At 41.1% G+C, this 16,836-nt stretch overlaps 1 protein-coding gene across 1 annotated transcript in view; it reads right to left on the bottom strand.

Annotated features, from left to right (window-relative positions):
- SND1 (staphylococcal nuclease and tudor domain containing 1) overlaps nucleotides 1-16,836 on the bottom strand; it is a 420,486-nt gene that overhangs the window by 264,333 nt on the left and 139,317 nt on the right. The window contains exon 11 of the mRNA XM_058529372.1: nucleotides 7,205-7,294. Coding sequence (XP_058385355.1) covers nucleotides 7,205-7,294 — 90 coding nt within the window. The remainder of the gene's footprint in view (nucleotides 1-7,204; nucleotides 7,295-16,836) is intronic.

Here is a 16,836-nt window from a genome sequence, read left to right as displayed (position 1 = left end):
GTGAATCAAATTAATATGAAGTGAAAAACGTGGAGATGACAGAAAACGTTTATAAAAATCAAACTAAAATACATCAGAGGTAATTAAGAACAGGAATAGCCAGACTGCCAGCTTTGTACTTAACAAAGAGGGTTAGATAACACTCTGCCAAAGACAGAACTTACAACTGTTTTTAAGGAAAAGGATATAGCTAGTGAGAAGACTGAAAGAGTCTTCCTCAAGAAAGCTCCATGACCTTAAAGAGCTCTCATGGCTGAGTGAAAAACTGCTCCTGCCAAGGAATGTGACCCCTGGTACCAGCAGAGACCTGTTTGCACAGGGGAACAAGCACCGAGAGTGCTCCTCAACCTCTCCCTGGCTCTGGGCCAGGATAAAAAAGCAAGCTGTCCTTTCCTTTTTCCCAGAATCTCCCAGAAGTCTCACCTACGCCACGAGATTGAAGAGGAAGGGAAATCAAGCGTCAACACTGGCTTACTAATGTTACCTATGACCTCACGTTGTCTGCCTAACTAGAAGAAGAACATGTAATCTGACACTGGTTTCTCTGAAGAACAATTTGATGGAACATCACTTCACAGAGACATGTCAAAGACTAATGAGATAATGTCTAGAGGGCTGATCAATGGTGCTATACCACTTGCTGATATCTGAAGACTAGGATAACGCAGTTGAAGACAATCAACTTCTTTTTTGTGTGTGTGTGAGGAAGATCAGCCCTGAGCTAACATCCACGCTAATCCTCCTCTTTTTGCTGAGGAAGACCGGCTCTGAGCTAACATCTATTGCCAATCCTCCTCCTTTTTTTCCCCCAAAGCCCCAGTAGATTGTTGTATGTCATAGTTGCACATCCTTCTAGTTGCTCTATGTGGGATGTGGCCTCAGCATGGCCGGAGAAGCGGTGCGTCGGTGTGTGCCCGGGATCTGAACCCGGGTCGCCAGGAGCGGAGCGCGTGCACTTAACCGCTAAGCCACGGGGCCGGCCCGACAATCAACTTCTTAGAGCAAGTAAGGTATATGTTATACACAAGAAGTGCTATTATCCCAAAAAGGAACATGACCCTGGCTATCTACATATGATTCAGCACAACAGGGAAGTGGGCCTTTCAAGAGGGCCTTTAATTTAGTATAGCAATTAAAAGCATAGATATCTGGGTAAAATACTTAATTTCTATGAGCTTTAGTTCCTTTACCTATAAAAATAGAAATGATACATAGATCTTACATAGTGAAGATGAAAATTAAAAATTAAATAAAAATGAAAACAACATTCAGCGCTTCATGAAAAGACAACTGAGTGAATGACAGCCCTAACCTTTTAAGCCAGAATGAGAATTATATGAAGTGCCTTTAAAAAAAGTGTGTCTAGTTCACAGAACAAATTGGAACGGCACGAAAATCATGCAAAAGTAACCAGCAAACAACAGATGAGCCACATGTTCTACAGTTGACTTAGACATTCAGAATATTTTATCCCACAGAAACAAAGCTATTAACAGTAGTTGGGTTGCCAACCTGGCTCATAAAAGCACATTAACCCAGAATAGAGATAATATCATTTACATATAATAACCATTTCCAGATTGACTTGGGACTCCTGAAATGAAGAGGTAATCTCGCCCTACTTCTTGCATACACGGCTAACCCCAGGCAAATTGGGTGGGTCCTACTTCTACCTCCCTTTATGTATTTTGTGTGTGTGTGTGTGTGTGTGTGTGTGTGTGTGTGAGGAAGATCGGCCCTGAGCTAAGATCTGTCGCCAATCCTCCTCCTTTTGTTGAGGAAGACTGGCCCTAGGCTAACACCCATGCCCATCTTCCTGCACTTTGTATGGGACGCCGCCTGAGCATGGCTTGACAAGTGGTGTGTCGGTGTGCGCCCGGGATCCCAACCCCGGGCCGCTGCAGTGGAGCGTGCACACTTAACCGTTAACGCTACCGGGCCGGCCACTACCTCCCTTTATGTATTCTTATCTAGGTACACAACCTTCAATTCAGTGTCCCTCCTTTTCTCTAAAGTTAATTAATTCAGTAGAAGTTTATTGAGTATCTACTGTGCACTATAAATTCTACGCACTGGGCTCTAGAGTGGTGAGCAAAACAGACGTGGGCCCTAGCCGGCCTAATATAATAAATCTAACCATACAATAAATCTAACAAGACATAATCTCTCAAATATATTATGTTAAGATATGAAGTCATATACAGATTAAATTATTAGAAGAGGGGTTGTTAAGGGAAGATGTCCCCCAGGAAGTCACATTTAACTTGGACCTAGGAAGGATAAGCATAAGATAAATAGGGGAGGAGAAATGAGGAAAATGAGGACAAAAAGAGCATTCCATACAGAAAAAATTGAAAGTGCAAAAGCCCTGAAGTGAGCAGGAGCATAACGCATTTCAGAAAGCTAATGGAGGCTAGAAAGGTGGCCAGCAGGTAGGTGAGAAAAGGGGTGGAGGGTCACATCTGAGAAGCAGGCTGGAGCTAGATTATGCTGGGCCTTGTAGGCCACAGGAAGCAATGGGAAGCCAACAGTCCTAGGCAAAGGAAGAGCGTGATGTGCTTGTCATTGGTGAAGCTCCCTTTAGCTGCAGGTGGAGAGTGGTCTATAGTGGGAAAGAATGACTGTGGGAAAACCAGTAAAAACACCACAGGAGTCCAGGTGAGAGCAGATATAAGCCAAGGCGGCAGCAGCGCAATGGAAGAAGAGGAAACACACAAACATACACACAGCAGGAGTTGATGAAGGATTGGAGAAAGAAGGGTAAAAGAAGAGGTGTCACAAATGTCTCTGACAGCAACAGACAGTGGTGTGACTCCCAGAACACTTGAGGAAACCAGATTTTCTGACACAATAGCATGAGTTCAGTTTTGAACATGCTGGATTTCTAAGTTGGGTGCACATGGAGATCATTCCTACCCATCCCAAATTGCTCCACACCCCCAAAGGGATGGACCTCAGGAAAGACAGGTTTCCAAAAGAGAAGAACAATCGAAAGCAGTAAGAATTTGAAATAACTCCCTAAATTATTTATAGCCCAGTAACTTTTCCCATGTCTGCCTTTATCAAGAAAAATGCCCTGGGGCCGGCCTGGTGGCGCAAGCGACGCACTGCTTGGTGAGCCATGCTGTGGCGGCGTCCCATATAAAGTGGAGGAAGATAGGCACAGATGTTAGCCCAGGGCCGTCTTCCTCAGCGAAAAAAGAGGAGGACTGGCGGATGTTAGCTCAGGGCTGATCTCCTCACAAAAAAAAAAAAAAAAAAAAAAGAAAAATGCCCAATTTTAGGTGCATGAAAAAGAGTCAGCCTAGTTCACAGAAAGTTCAATGGCGTGAAAACCATACAAAGTTGGCTGTTTACAATTGAGCCTCATGTCCCAAATTTGTTTATTCAATAGAAAACAGTGGCAAAAACATTTAGAAAGTAGACATATTTTGGGGCAGAGATTTCTGGAGATAGGAGAGCCTGGACTGAGCATTTATCGCCAGAGCTGAAGCTTCCATGCACTCTCGCTTCTTGTAATTCCATCTCTTCCACCATTTTTCACCCTTCAATTGTGCAAACAAGTTACAACTTTGAACACAATGGTTCCCATGGTGACAGAAATTTTGCAATTAAGGCTCAGGAGTTAGAGTGATTCCTATGTCATTTGTAAATACTGTATTACACGAATTAAAAATATTTTGAGATTCTAAAAGATAGTTGGGGAAAATTCACAATGAACATCCCAGTCATTATTACCTTATTTCACTGAGAACAAAATGACTGAGGCACACAAACTTTTGCTTTCCACTTCTGCTTAGATCTTCGCTAAGCATTAAGAAAAATATACACACACAAAAAGAAATCGCTTGAGGCCTGCAGCCCTGGTTCTTTTAGAAGAGCATCAATTTCACCATCTTATACACATCTAGGATATCATTCTGGAAAACTAACAGATATGATGTTATCATAGATTCCATTTCTCCACCATACTGGGGCCATGAAGAACCCCAGAAGAAATTAGCAAGACACTTCTTCCCCATGTATATTCCTTTTTTTGTGTGTGAGGAAGATCAGCCCTAAGCTAACATCCATGCTAATCCTCCTCTTTTTGCTGAGGAAGACCGGCTCTGAGCTAACATCTATTGCCAATCCTCCTCCTTTTTTTTTTCTCCCCAAAGCCCCAGTAGATAGTTGTATGTCATAGTTGCACATCCTGCTAGTTGCTGTATGTGGGACGCGGCCTCAGCATGGCCGGACAAGTGGTGCATTGGTGCACGCCCGGGATCCGAACCCGGCCCGCCAGTAGCAGAGTGCACACACTTAACCGCAAAGCCACGGGGCCGACCCCCCATGTATATTCGTTAGTTAAGATTTTAGTGAAAGCACAGATGCAGATGGTAAACAGGGGATTGGGAGGGCATTCTACAGGCAGTATGGCAATTCAGACAGCTACTGAAACACTTTCAGGATACATACATACCCTTCTACCTCTCCCTCAAACCAGAGTGCATGTGTATGTACACACACACACTTTAGCACCAGCAGATACTCATTCTGTGTAAGCTGGAACCCTGATGCCACATGTAACCAGGTACCACCCAAATCTGTATAATGGGTTGATGAAAGTCAAATCAGTGGCACAATGATTCACATCTCTTGACCTCAGAGCCAGTAAAAAAAATCATAACTGAAAAAGTAAGGTTCTGCTAGATGCTACACAAAAGCAGCATTACTAAACAAAAACAACATACCTTACTGGCATCTGGAAAAACATGCAACACTAGTATCATCTTGGATTCTTAAAACAACCCCATCAGAGAGGGAAGGCAAATAAAATTCCCAGTTCACTAATGATAAAACCAAGGCTCAGAGAGGTGCATGGTTACTTTAATTAAGGCATTTAGCCAGAATTAAATCTTGGGAGTGAATCAAAGTGAATTTCCATAACTGAAATGGAGGCCATTGAATCTAACAAAGCACCATAGCAGTTTACCTCCAATCTTATTTCTCTACATTCTAGAAACTCCTCAAAACTGTCATATTATAGACTCTCTGGGATGGGCAAATAATAATCTGGGCAGAGAAGATGATTTTACCTCCATTATCTTCCCTACGCCGTGCCAGGCTGCCCTAATCAGCTTTCGCGCACATAAGCACATAGGCAAACATGCTCCCTCTCGGTGCCTCTTAATCACCATGTGCCATGCTGAACAGCTGCAAAGGTCTGAAGGGAATTGGCAGAAATGTGCAATGATGTGCTAGCCACCCCCCTGAGGCAGCAACTGCCCTGTCTGCTCCCAGACTTGAGAGCACATGGGTGTTTGGTGTCTCAACTGATAGGCCCAGAAGACAGGCAAGTGGTTTCAGGTGGTGAGTCAGGAAAAGCAGTTTGCATCAGGAATGTTCTAGCCCAGCAGAGCTGAGCTACATCCTACTCCCTACGCAGGGATTCAGTATTCATCATTTATACAATGTCACCATGGGGGCAAAACTTGGGCTCAGCACAAATAGAATCCAATCAACTCTGATGCAGAAGAACCAGTAAACAAGGCTTCTCCCACCAAGAAGGAACCTAATTGCATAAGAACTGCCACCATATCTGACACTTGAGATCAGTTCTTTTATCCTGAGATAGAGGACCCTACAAAGGCCTGGCACAGTGTTGGAGAGCAGAGCCCTGGGCTACTCTTCTAGGACCGTTCAGCAGCTGCTGCAATAAGCTGTGATCTATGCTCCTCTGGATGAAACAGAATCAGGGTAGGGCAATATTCAAATAAACCAGGTGGATGCCACACAACTGGCTGCACAAGAATCAAATATGCACTGCCACTCCTTTCGAGGTGATTTTGGATGGATCCCAAAAGAAATGCACACTTGTGAGGGAATTCCTTGCTTGTCTCCATGCTATCGTTTATGAGCCAGTAAATGAGTGATATGGTATCAACTTGGTGAAATAGAGATGTTGGACATTAGATCAGATAACAGGAGATCTAGAAATTGAAGGAGTCTTAAAGCCATCATTCACACTACACTTCATGAATGAATACGGCATTCTGTCAAGTTTTATACAATGACAAATGAGCCTATTCTCTGAAGGAACCTGAGGAGATTTAATACTTGTTTTAGGGAATTCAGTTTGGTTTCTCCACCTCAAAATTAGCAATTTCATCTGAAACCCAACATCAAAATCTTTTGCTATAATTTATCATTCTAGTGACTACGGTATATAATAAAATTGGTTATATTTATATTAATTATACACGTCTTTGGCATTAGTTCAAAAGCCTTAGCAAACTTATCACCAAAAGTTTAAAAACCTGCATTTAGGCAAAGAATGCTAATATGGCTTTAAAGTGTTAAGGCCAGACATACAGCAAAACGGCCTTTCTAAAGATACAATAAAAATTGGCCCAAAACATGACATTTCCTGAAGAATCCCCACTGAATCAAAGTAAGGAAAAGAGGAATCACAGTCCCTCCCTGAATAGATTTCCCTCAATTACCAAAGGAACTATCCATCCCGTGCATTTCCTTTGTTTATCCAGGACACAAAGAACTCCCCAAGATATTTAGGGTGGAGAGGTCAGGAAAAATAAAGGGAAGCTTGGAGGCTCATTATCAGCTTCCCAGAATGGCAAGTTCTGCAGCTGGTCACAGAATATTATGCTCTAAGAAGACAAGGAAATACACTCACAGGGCCTCTGAGCTGCCGCACCACAAAGTCAATGTGCTACTCTAAAGTCTCCACAGAAACGACCAGGAAACCACACACTCCTTCCCCACAAAGCTGTGCTCCTATTCCAGGAGAGCCCCTCTTCTCCTCGATAGCCAACCTACCCTCAGAAGTAGGGGAGGCAGAAACAAGCCGCAACCTTCTCTCACAAGCAAATCCCATAGCACCGACTTTTAATGGAGGTGGCTGGAGAGAACAGGAGAGCCAAGTGAATGGAGCTCAGGGCAATATGCAATTATTGAAACTGGAATTGAGCCTGGACCCTGGAAAGAACATGTCGTGAGAGCTTTGGCAATCACACCGTGGTCAAGGCCCCAATTTTAAACCTCTCCCAAGGGATACCACTTCCTGATACATAGGCACGCCTCTCTTTATCAAAGTAATTCTGCTTGACTTGGTGGAGGAGTCACCTGCTGGTCTCTGAGATTCCATCACAAGGGCCCAGAAAATAATCCAACCATTGGCAAATATGTTTCTGTCATCACTTACCTTTTTTCCAATAAGCTTCTTTCGAAGAAATTCCCGGGCTTCAAACATGTAAGGAATGTCATACAGGGGACGTAGCTTCTTGTTCTTATCCTTAAAGCAAAATAAAATACCACATCAGGAATGGGGGGGAAGAAAAGACACAAAAGAACACAGCCAATAGCACAAAGTACTGGAATGCATGTGAAATACGCTCCCTATCTCCCAGCACCACAAATATTAAATAAGTGCTGGATACAAAGTAAATGACTAATAAATATTTGTCTGAAATACTTTACAGGGAAAAAGATTATCTTTTACACATGACAGGCGCCAAAATAAGCAATGGAATGTTCATCATTAGGCAAACTGGAAACAACCTAAATGTTCATCAACAGGGAAATAGCCACATAAACAGCGGTATAGAAGAAGCTCAACAAGTATCAGGGCCCTTCAACTATTTACAGATACTTTATAAATCTATTTCTATTACTCTGTAAACCTTTATTAAGTACCTACCAACTATCAGTCCCACACAAAGCACTCTGTAAACATGTTATAATCCTGGACTCAAAATTCTTGTAACCTAACACAGTAATAGAAGAAATCCTACAATTATGAAATAACACAAGGCAGTTTTGAGTATGTGCTAAATTTTATGTGATATAGACTAGGGACTAAGTGCTATAAGAGTTCAGGGAAGTGAAAAGAAAGAAGTAATCAGGAAATGTTTCACTGACAAGGTGGGACTTAATGTGAGTTTGCAGGATAGCAAAGAAGTAGGAAGAAAACGAGAGTTGAAAAAAAACAGGACAAGCAAAAGGAGAGGCAGGAATAAAGAGTATTTCAACACGTACACAAATACAAACACACACAATTCCTTCATTATCTCATGGTTCCCAGACTTCTTCAAAAAGAAGTTACTGCTCTAAGCAATGTAACTTTGAGATGATGAGAGAGAGTCTAAAGGAAGGTGACAGAAGTGGCAATGGATAGGAACTTAAGAGATAGGAGAACCATTTTAAGAAATGAATTAACAGGAACTGACAACAGAGTGGAGAGAAGGGATAAAAGAAGAGGAACCCAATATTCTAAGTCATGATAAGAAGTCAAGAGAAGCCTGCCTTTTGGTGGTGGTGTGGAGGAATGGAATGTGTTCAAGAAATAGGGAGATGTTGGCTAGATCGGCTGGTATGATTACTTTAATGTCTCTCTCCTGCTAGCCCTTAAGCTCCAGAAGAACAGAGATCCTGCCCATTTCTGTTGTTCTCTGTAACCCCAGAAACAAGTACAGCATCTCCCTCATAGTATATACTCAATAAATAGTCGGATGAACTAACTACAAAAGAAATACGGAGAATAATATACAAAGATCAAGTATTTTAGAATAGGACTCCATGTACAGATTTGGAAATCTCCAAGAGCCAGATAATATCTGAAAAAAAAATTCTGAAAGAAAGGAGAAAATCAAAGACTAACTCCTAACCTAGATGAATGCCATTGCTTCTTCATCTCGTATGATTAGCCACCTGGCCTCACATATTACACAGCTGACAAAACAAGCCATCTCTGTATACTCCATTCTATACTCAAAGAAGTATTTCAAATTATGTTTTCTTAAATAGCCAACTACTCCCAAATAAAGAGCATTTATCATTTTGATTCCCCATATTTAAACTAATCCTAAGGACAATATTGAAGTCAAGGGAATCAAAAAGATGTTTCCTCCTAGACCCTAACTAAGCCTTGGTGTCCTAAACACATCATTTAAATATTTCAATTCATTGATATCACCAAGAAAATCTCTTATGAGAATGTACATAATTCTTTGAGTTTGAGCTTCACATTCATCATCCAACTGTCTTCTACTTCCTGCATTAAAAAAAAAAGGCAGCAGCATCACTCCAGTGCTCTTCTAGGAAGTTCAGGCACCTTCAGAAATGCACCCCTCTTCCTCCTCCCAGAGGACATGTGGGAATCTACACACTCTAAACAGGAACAACTGGGATGGCCAAGCTCTAATCAATGTCTCGGGGTGTCATGATCACTGTCTAATAAGTGAGGTATGACCCTCAATAGGAAAATCTTTAAAGAAATAATAACACTGAGCTTTTCTTATAGGAAATGAGGAGAATAGGACATGTGCGAGTTGCCTGGCTGGAGGGAGTGCTAGATAACACAAGGGCAGATGTACAGGACTACAGATATTTTATAAGCTTCCAAGCAGCCAAATAAAAATAGTGGGTCACTACTGAGGAACCCTAAAACAGGGTCTGTGAGGACACTCAAGGATACAGTAAGAATGCTTGCTAGACAGAAGATGCTAGGTGCCAGTAATGAACAGGATTTTTAATAAAGACAAAATCGATGGTTATCAAAATCAGCCCTCAGGAATATTCATATTCACCAAGCAACAGAGGACAATCTATTGACAGAGAGTAGCTGTGTGACTACATAAGCGTAAGTGAACATTTTAAAAAATGAAATGAACAAAATATTGACATTTACCTTACATAGCCTTAAGATTTGCCACAGAATCTGAATATCTGAACCTTACCATACCTGTTCCGAAACACCACAGAGGTACGAGGGAACGTCATTTGACTGGAAATCCAAAACAATATAAGAAATACAGTTCCAACAAGCATTCAAATGAAGCTCAGGGGATGACAGACACCTAAATGTATGAATATGGCTGTCTGAACAAGAAAGACACTCGACAGGACAGAGCCAAGCCAAAATCCTCCCAAAAGAATGAAAGAAAATAAATAGTAAACCAACAAAAATCCCAATAAAAAACAGGGCAACTTCAGCGTCTGATTATATGTCTCTCATGAAGCTAGGAAAGAACTGATAGCAAAAGCAGAAAACAAGATATCGCCAGTGAAAACAGAATGATCTTGTTACTCTAACCCTTCAGAGCTAGTAGCTATTGACATCTGCAAACATCTTACAAGAGAGATACTAGAAGTCCCTAAGAAACCACAAAATAAAAGCAATTCCTCCAAATTACCAGGTACATAAAAGCCTTTGAAATCTCTAAGAGGCAATTGAGGTATGGAATGTACTCTGAGAAAACAGGACTTTAGCTGACTCTTGCCTGCTAAAAAGGACTGTCTAGTTTAGATTCTAATTTACATGGAAATATTTTAAAAAAAATAAAAATAGAAAAGAATGCTTGCTTTATCTGGTGGGCAGATAATACACAAACCAATATGTGCTATAATCGCTGTTCATCCTGAGAAATGGCATCGTATGTAGGCCCTGCAATGACTCACACTAGAGATAACTTCCATCAGCTGTACCTCTCACCAGTTTGAGAGAGGCCCAACATCTCAGCATCTAAAGACACACCTGGCACTTTTACAGAAAGTTATTTTCGGCTGATTGCCAAAAGGAGGTCTCTGGTCAACGCTCATTCGGAGGGAATGGAAGGGACCTCCAATTAAGGCCTTATTCTTATCCCTGTTCAGGCCTAATTTTATCTAGCCTATCCTGTAGCCAAAAAAATCTAATGACCTTGAGATACTGCAGGATTTCTTAAATGAGGCTGAATAAACACAAACTACGAAAAAAAGAGATTGATAAATGTGGCTCCACTAAAATTTAAAAAGTTCTTTACTGAAAAGACATCATGAACAAAGTGAGAGGCCAAAGCACAGACTTTTAGTAGCTGATAAGTGAAATGGATAAAGAAAAAGCAGAGCAGGAGGAGAGGGAACTGAGGCACTTGGCCACAGCTGTAATCTTCTCAGTGAGGCCTACACTGATCACATTACATTCTATAGCAAAGACTCAAAGGAGGTATGGGATGTAGTCATCTGGCGAAAGGCAGAGAGAACAGCCAATGCAAAGGCCTTCAGTTAGGAGCACGCCTAGTGGGTTCAAAGACCAACAGACTGTGGCTACAACAGAGTGTGGCTACAGCAGAGTGCACAAGGGGAGAACAGTAGCAGACAAAGACACAGATCGGACTTAATATCTGAAAGAATTACTTTGGCTACTTTTGATTACTGTGTTGAGGACAGATGCTATAGCAAGAAAAGGGAGAACAATTAAGAGATTATGACAATAAGCTTGGTAGAAAATGATGGTGGATTACATTAAGAAGGGAGGTAAGAAGTGGTCAGAGTCTGGAAATATTCTGAAAGTAGACAGATGGAAAGTGAGGTGTGAAAGAAAGGGAGGAGTCAAGGATGACTCCAAGGTTTTTCATCTCAGCAAATGGAAATATGGTAGAAATATGGGTGGGGTCATCAAATGAGATAGGGAAGACCACAGAAGAGTAGACTAGAGGGAGGGAAATAAGATCAGGAGCTCAGTTATGGCCAGGTTAAACTTCCAAGTGGAGATGTTGAGTAGGCAGTTGGATATACAAGTACGGAATTTGGGAGAAAGCTCTGAACTGGTGATATACATTTGGGAGTTGTTGGCATACACGTAGTAATTAAAGCTAAGAGACTGAAAAGGAGCAAAGACTGAGTCTTGAGGCATTATAACATTAAAAGGTAAGGAATAAGAGAAGGAATCTGCAAAAGGAGACTGAGAATGAGTAATCAGTGTGCTCAGTGGGAGGAAACTACCATAGTGTTTGTTATGTCCTGGAAGCCAAAGAAAGTAAGTGAATTGAGAAGGAGGGAATGACCAGCTGTGTCAAATGCAACAAGGCAAGTGAGATGAGGACTAAGATGTGCATGCTGGACTAAGCTAAGTGTGGGTCACTTGACAAGAATAATTATGGTGGAATAGTAGGGGCAAAAGCCTGCTTGGAACTAGGAATAAGAGAAGAACTGGAGAAAGTGAATACATACAATGCTTTTGAAAGTTGTGCCACAAAGGAGTACGAAGAGATTGTGTGGCAGCTGGCAGAGGAAGCAGGGGGAAGAAATGCTTTTGTTTTTTATTTTAGATGGGAGATACAATAGGCAATGGTCCAGTGGAGAGCAAATAAGTGATAATATAGAAGAGAGAGGATAGGACTTCTAAAGCAATGTCCTTAAATAGGCAACGAGGGAATGGCTTTACATAGGAGCACCAACAATTCATCTTTAGGTGTGTGGATGCAGATACTATTAGGTGGGTAGATGTGGTAGTGAGAGTTGTGGAAAGCTCTCTTCCTATTACTTCAACTTAGTAAAGAAAGGAAGAACTCTGACAGATCAATAAGAAAAAAGAGAAACAATCCAATAGAAGGATTGGCAAAAGGTACAAATAGGCATTTCAGATAAGAACTCCAACTGGACATTAGGTACCTTGAAAAAAGGTGTAACTTCATTAATCATCAGGGCAATAAATTGAGATACTACAGGATATCCATTATACTGGCAAAAATTTTGAAGGTGAGAATGTGGGGAAATGGGAGCGCCCTTTAACCACTGATGAAAGTATGAAATGGTTCAACTACGGTGGGTGGTACTCTGACATGGTGATACTTGGCATCATTTGGTTAAAGCTGAAGATATGCATCCCTATAATTAGGAAATTGTACTTACAGGTAGGTATATACCTAGAAAAGCCTCACATGTGCAAGACAAGTATGTATATTACAATGTTCATGTTGACGATGTTTATGGTACAGTCACAGAGAATACTACAGAGCAGTTATGCTGAATCAGAGCATATAACAAATGAACAAATTTGAAAAACAATATTGAGCATGGAAAACAAGTTGTAGAGTGATACAGTAAAATCCCATTTAAGTACAGACTAAAAACAGACGCAAGCAACATTATTTATAGAGCTATGTAAGCAGCAAAAGTACAAAAACGCATAGAAATGAAAGACAATGGTTACTGACGCGGGATGGGTAGTGGAAGAAAGAAAAGGAGGGGGGAAGAAATGGGGCTGAGGATGAGTACACAGAGACTTTCAACCTTATCTGTAGAAGATCTAAAGCATACGTGCTATATTACCAAAGCCGCAAAAGGAATGTTTGTTATATTAATCTATAACATTGGATTTTTTTTTAGGCCAGAAATGTTTAGGGATGTGAAACCCCCAAATCTTGTTTGGTCAATCTTTTCCCATCGCTAACAGCGTCTCACGCTTTTATTCCTCTCTGCAACAGGATAACTGGCCATTCTTTTCCTCATAGGAAGTGCATTAAATTCCAATTTTTTCCTCAAAAAAAAAAAAAAAAAAACTCTTTCATAGATGTATCCTTCCATGAGGCAGAAGGGAATAATTTAACTACAAGCATGCTGTCAAATAACCAAGGTCAAAAACAAGTTTGATTTTTGTTTTTTAAAGGAGACTTGAATATAATATATTAAAGTAGCCAAGCAGAACTATACTCTATGAAGATCTTAAAACTGACTGTTGAATTAAAATAACAGACATGATCAGATTAAAATGGATAAAATTTCAAACAGTAAATAATGGACTGGTCCCAGTTGCCCTGCCACACATGCCATTTTAATAAACAAAGGCTGCGATTTCCATTTGAATTATAGACTTAAAACAGGAACATTACCACATGCCCTGGGCATATTCACAATCAAGGACCTTTCAATTCCCTTGGCAGCCAGGAGACAGAATCCACAGGGATATCCACTATTTTGTGATCCTTAACAATACAGTAGCACATTTGTATTAAAGGGAGGTCGGCTAACTAGAAAGCTACAGTCAGCAACTGGGGAAAGGTTCAAAATGGTAGCGCCTTGGCCAAATGGAGGATTATCTTGCACCACAATACCTAAAGGACCATACCCAGAAGATTCACACGTATATCCAAACATTTCCCCAGGAGTTGTTTCAAAGAAAAGGATGCTTTATTTCCCAATTAGTTCTATTTCATTCTCCCAACAAAATACCTCTTAAAGGTAAATAGGGTCTATTAAAGAGACAAGGTCTGGGAAGTCCCAAATTCATAACAATGCAATCACATTACAAACATATCTCCAGGAAGCAAAGAAAGAATGGTAAACAATATAAACTGAAATCAAATTGAAAAATAAAAGAAACTAAAATGGGATTTTAAAAATTCACAGATGTAGGACTGGAAGGGGGTTAGACTTTCAACCCCAGGATTATGCAAGATACCAGGTCCCTGAAATGTTTGTTGCTTTTACAGGACCCTCAAACTTTTGATTTTTCTGACAACCTTATTTGATCCTACTGATCCCATCTTTAAGGATCTAATAACACGTGTGAAAAACACTGGAATTTAAGGTAAACTAGTAATTGCTATTGTTAATGGGGTTCAAGCTGAAGGCGTTTTAGAAAACAGCAGAAGCAGGAAGATCATTTTGACCTTTTCCCCTGCAACAGGTCATAAAACCCTCATGTGAGAGGTGCCCTTCCTACACCTGGAGGAAAGGAGCATCCTTATTTCTGAAGAAAAACGTACACCGTGAAGAATCCAAACCCACAGGCCATGCTAGGTTTCCCTCATGCTCTTTGACTTATCGTATTTCTACACAACTGTCCACTCTTCATGGGACCTAGCATAAAAATACTCAGGTCTGTTTCTTTGAGTCTTCATTTTCTTACGAAGGCTCTCACATCACATAAAACTTACATTAAGTACATCTGTATGCTTTTCTCCTGTTAATCTGTCTTTGTCAGTTTAATTTTCAGGCCCAGACAGGGACCCTATGAGGGTAGGAAAACTTTCTCCCCTACAAGAACAACTCTATCAAGTAGGCTTCACAAAAACAGCAATTCTACCTGGACTGCTGTAAGTATTATGATCCCCATTTTACAGCAAAGAAAGTGAGGCTTCAAGCATAAGTAAGCTGCCTCCGGTCACGTAACAAGTAACAGGCAGAGCTAGGATTTCGATCCCAGCTATCCCAGAGGCCTATGCTCATTGCTGGTGGGCCAGACACTCCACTTTCTTGGCTTCTTACTGCCAAAAGGCAATCAACACCTGTCAGTGGCTGTCAGTTTTAGTGTGCCTAAGAATCACCTGGGATCTTGTTAAGCATGCAGACTGCCAGGCCCACACCAGATATTCTGATTTAGTAGGTCTGGTGTGATTTCCACAATTCTGTATTTTTAGTAAGTAGCAAGGAGAACTGTGGGTCACACTTTGAGAAATGCTGCTGAGTACCTTTTGAGCACCTGCCCCACTTAAACCAATGGAAATAAAAGAAAAAGGAGTTCAAAGATTTAAAAAGTCAGAAAGCAACACTGAGGAGCCTGATTAATGCCAAAAGGGTTAAATAAAAATAAACAAGTAAGTAAGTAATAACTGGGGAATTAAAGTTTATCTCCGCATATGTACCTAGAGATAATTCAACATACTCCTTGAACTTCTACACAGATAAGACAAGTTGAAACATTCTAGTAATGGTGGCAAAATAGGATTTCCAAATATTCTTCCAGTCCAACTATAGAAAGACTGAATGTGGAATCTGAGAATCAAGAGAGAAAACCAATCAGCCCATGCCAGGGAACAGCAGGAGTAGGCATATCCTCTCTCACGTCCACCCCTATCCACTGACACCCAGTGGTCTAGACCTAGACTAGCTACGGTGATAGCAGAAAAGAAGAGGAAGTGGCAAGTCCAAGAAACAGCCCAGGTTCCAAGTGTCTCTTGGCAACCTGCCAGGAGAACAGTTTCACACTATCCAAAGAGGGAAAGAAGCAAGCAGATTTAGGCAGCCTCACGTCCTTGAGGAGACTCACTCGTCATCTGCAGTGCACAGCATATGATTATGTTCCACAGGAACTTGCACATTTCAAAATTAAAGTACCATTTTCAAGACCAGCATGTAAGGGGAAAAAAATCTGTCCCTAGAGACCGCTCTTCTACTCAATTATATTAGCCAACTAAGAGTATTTTCAGAAGTAGTTGCTATTTATTGCTCAGATGCAGTAAGAATGGGGGAGGGAAAAAAAAGAATGGGGGGAGAAGTAGGAGGCCAAACATCAGGTCTTTTTTTCCCCAAGACCCTGTCAAGACTTTAAGAATAAAGGGCTCCAAAACCATTATCCAAGCAGCAAACCATATGGGATCCCTTTACTTAGCTACAAATACTTGTGCAGGCACAGGAGAAAGAGTGGAATAAAAGAACAGTGCTACCCCTCACAGACCTCAAGGCCAAGGAAAGTGAAGTCTCACAAGTAAGAAGCTGTGCAACCAGCAGCAAAGAGGCTCCCGGACCCAGCAAGAAAACCAAAAATAAAAAAGGCTCTGGAGTCCTGCTCCATCTTCCTTTCTCTGCATAGAGACAGCTTCCAACAAATAATAGGGCAAAACCTTTTTCCTGCCCAAGGGCTCCGAAAATAAAAATCTGCTCCAAATGGGAACTAAGTCTGTGCCACCGTTCCTAGAGGAATAGTGAGGATTCAGCGGTAAGACTGGGATAATGAGACAGAAAGGGCACCGGATCCTCAAAGAGAACAAAGCACAAGTTCAGCACTCCTGAAGTCACAGACAAAAAGCACTGTCCTGGACCTTGAAATCCAACATTCCTCAAGCATTTGATAGCAACTAATGGTCAAGAGGAAGTGGGCAGCTTGCTGATGATCAACCAAATAGAAGCCTGGGCTCTAAACAATGATTCTAGCACCAGCAGCTCCTGGCTTGCCTCAGTTTCTGCCTAAGAATCAGCAATTGAAGAATTACCTGGCATTATACGTGACTTTGTAGTGAAAAGCCAGGCAAAATTATTTCAAAATCCTGTAAAAATGAGAAAAGGGCTAAATAT

This window comes from Diceros bicornis, chromosome 3, assembly GCF_020826845.1.
Source record: "Diceros bicornis minor isolate mBicDic1 chromosome 3, mDicBic1.mat.cur, whole genome shotgun sequence".
Classification (NCBI taxonomy): Eukaryota; Metazoa; Chordata; class Mammalia; order Perissodactyla; family Rhinocerotidae; genus Diceros; species Diceros bicornis.
This window is presented reverse-complemented; position numbering and strand designations above follow the sequence as displayed.